The sequence below is a fragment of the Eutrema salsugineum genome, unplaced genomic scaffold (genome assembly GCF_000478725.1).
Source record: "Eutrema salsugineum unplaced genomic scaffold, Eutsalg1_0 scaffold_5, whole genome shotgun sequence".
Lineage (NCBI taxonomy): Eukaryota > Viridiplantae > Streptophyta > Magnoliopsida > Brassicales > Brassicaceae > Eutrema > Eutrema salsugineum.
This window is the reverse complement of record NW_006256612.1, coordinates 2,077,339-2,080,224: the sequence shown is the minus strand read 5'-3', so window position 1 is coordinate 2,080,224 and position 2,886 is coordinate 2,077,339. Positions and strand designations below refer to the sequence as shown.

General features: G+C 28.1%; 1 protein-coding gene across 1 annotated transcript; it reads left to right on the top strand.

Moving 5' to 3' along the window:
- Positions 1-2,168: 2,168 nt before the first annotated feature.
- Positions 2,169-2,672, top strand: LOC18991754. Its single transcript, XM_006415076.2, has one exon. The coding sequence runs from the start codon at positions 2,277-2,279 to the stop codon at positions 2,511-2,513; it is 237 nt and encodes a 78-aa protein (XP_006415139.1). The 5' UTR covers positions 2,169-2,276; the 3' UTR covers positions 2,514-2,672.
- The last annotated feature ends 214 nt before the right edge of the window (positions 2,673-2,886 follow it).

The window sequence follows — 2,886 nt, the reverse complement described above, 5'->3', positions numbered from 1 at the left end:
TATCATATATCCCCTAATTAAAAAAATAAAGAGAAAATAAAGTGTATAAATACAATCATAGTAATCACTTAGCCAAAAAAATCATAGTAAACTCAAGAAAAGATTTGATGAATCAGGTTCGATTACAAAGTAATTAATGAAGCTATCGATTAGAGTATCCAATAATTTAGGAGGCATTTTTAGTTAATTACGTTTATTATATCTTTTATCAATGTTTATATGTAACAAAATTATTGACTTTTTATAGTAGTAACAGTTAAAAGGCTTTACTTGTGAATTTTTCTTTCATAAATATTGTTAAAATATAATTGAGTGAATTTAATGAATGATCGATCTTGCAAGTAGAAATACAAAAAAATCATATTTCAACAAATAATTTTGTATTTCTACTATTTTTATTTTCTCTTTTCAAAATGGTTCATTGTGTTGCTTTGTTTTATAATTTTTTTCTATTAATTTTATTTCTGATTTAATAATATATAAAAATTGTATTGAAAATAATTTGGAGGAGCAAAATATGTATCTTGCGGATCAAATATTATGGATTATGGAAATCGGATAATGAAGTGAACACTTTGAACCTCAATTTAATTTTCTTCTAAATTTGATATATTCTTAGCATATTTATTTTATGTGTTATTTTTTTGTAAAATGTTTAGGAATTTTTATATTAAGTTAATGCTAACATTATGGTAATATTATCATTATATATGTATTTTATAATTCTATATCAAACACAATCAATAATACATTTTTTTTTCTTCAGACTTTACAGAATTCACTTCATAATCAAGTTTTGATATTCTACAATAATTGATTTTCAGGATACATATCATGTTCTTTCATGTTATCTCTAATAGTATAATAGTATACGTGATTCAACCAAATGTAAAGCAACATAAAATGATAGACCGACATTATGTATGCACTTTATTTAAAATTTTTACTGAAATCTAATATACATTCAAGTAAAATATACATTAGTTATAAACCAATAATATTTTCATATATTTTTTCGGTTTCGAGTCTTTGAAAAACGAAAAATGAAGTTTGGGTCTTGCGGACATTCCTAAAACACGAGGCATGTGATGGGACCCAACTTGTAAACACAACGCAACAATTTAAGATTCAATAACGACCTTTCATTGTCTATCTTCATTCTACCCAACTTGGACCGACAGATTAGGCTGATTTATCTTCATCTTGCCTTGAGCGTGTTATCCACGCTCGACCTCTTTCTCAAAACTTATTAATAAAAAAAAAAATTAACTAAAGAAAAAGCCACCGTTAATTTCATTTGAAAGTTTCACCATGTAGATTACACGTAAAGAAACGAATACACATTTTTAGTTCACTACTTTATCTTTTTTTTTTGGGTAAAATACTACTACTTTTATATTTCGGTGAATGATTTATTAAAAAATTGCTTTTCTTCTTCTTTTTTTGTAGTATTTTTAAGTTACCATTAATTACGGAAGAAATAAAAGAGTTTGAATTACTTGTGAAAATGACTTTTATCATGTGAGAATCTGACAAGTCTTGTCTTTAAGTTTTGCAAATTGACATGATTTTTACGCGCACGGAAAGATAAGAAACATTGAAAAAAGGTTAAAAAATATCAAGTATGAACGGTTGAGTTCTAGTCCTCTTACCCTTATCGTCAACAGCACATGAAAAATAGATATTAGATTGATAGTAATCTTCTCTGTTGCATATAGATATTATTCTTTTTTTCTGAATTCGTTACCCAAACCATTTTACAAACAAAATAAATACACTCTCCGTTTCACAAAAAATGTCGTTTTGACACTTTTTTTTTTCAAAAAGAATGTCGTTTTAGAATATTAATATAAATTGTGACATAAAATACTATTTTTAACCTCAAAATAAATTCAAAAAATTAGTTATAAATATAATTTTAAGAGTCATTTTTGTAAATTAATAAGGGTATAAAAGACTTTTTATATTATTTCTTAATTTGTGTGAAAAAAGAAATAGTATATAAAAACAAATCTCAAATCTCAAGTAAGGCGCAAAGCGCGTGGCATTTGACGCGACCAAAACGCAACTTGGACTTTGATTACCGAAGCCACCCAGATTCTTCACGCTTTCCTTATTTTCCAACACGGTCTCGTTGTATATAATAAGCAAAAACCTCATCGTCAATGTAAATCATAAAAACTCACAAAGATATTTCCAAAATTCGAAAAATCTCTCTCTATCTAGAAACTTCAAATTCTCTTGTTTTCTTGTTTGTTACCCTTTTGATTCTCATCATGAATTCGATGTTCAGTGCCTTCGACGCTCTCTTCGTTGAGGTTATGGGAAAGAACCTTATGGCTTCTTCGTTTAATGCTACCGCTACTGCCACCGCCAAACCTGCCGCAACTCAAACGCAAACGGAGAAGAAGGAAAACGCAAGTACTAATAAGATGGGTTTGGTGCAGAAGACTCCGAGGTTTGCTCTGGAGCTTGACGGTCTTCACTGCTTCGAGACAATAGTCCGTTCTTGATTTTGACTATTATTGATCTGTTCTTCTTGCCTGACCAGAAACGTTTGTTTCTGAGTTTTTTGTTTTTTTTTTTATATATTCTTTTTATTGATTATAACATGTAACTGTGAGTACAATATCGATCGATTTAATCGGGATATATACATTTTTTTGCTCGTCTTTCTGCTTCTTGATTCGTTAAATTGATTTTTTTTTTTTTTTTTTTTGAGTTTGCTCGAATTTCATCATATCAGAAAGTCAATTTCTTTAAAATCGAATCCGAAGTAAAACAATATATTAAACCGAAAAAATAAATTCGTTTGAAACTTGAGAACTTATAAAACAGAATTAAAACCAAACCAAAAACGAGATCAGGTATACCCTATTTGATTAA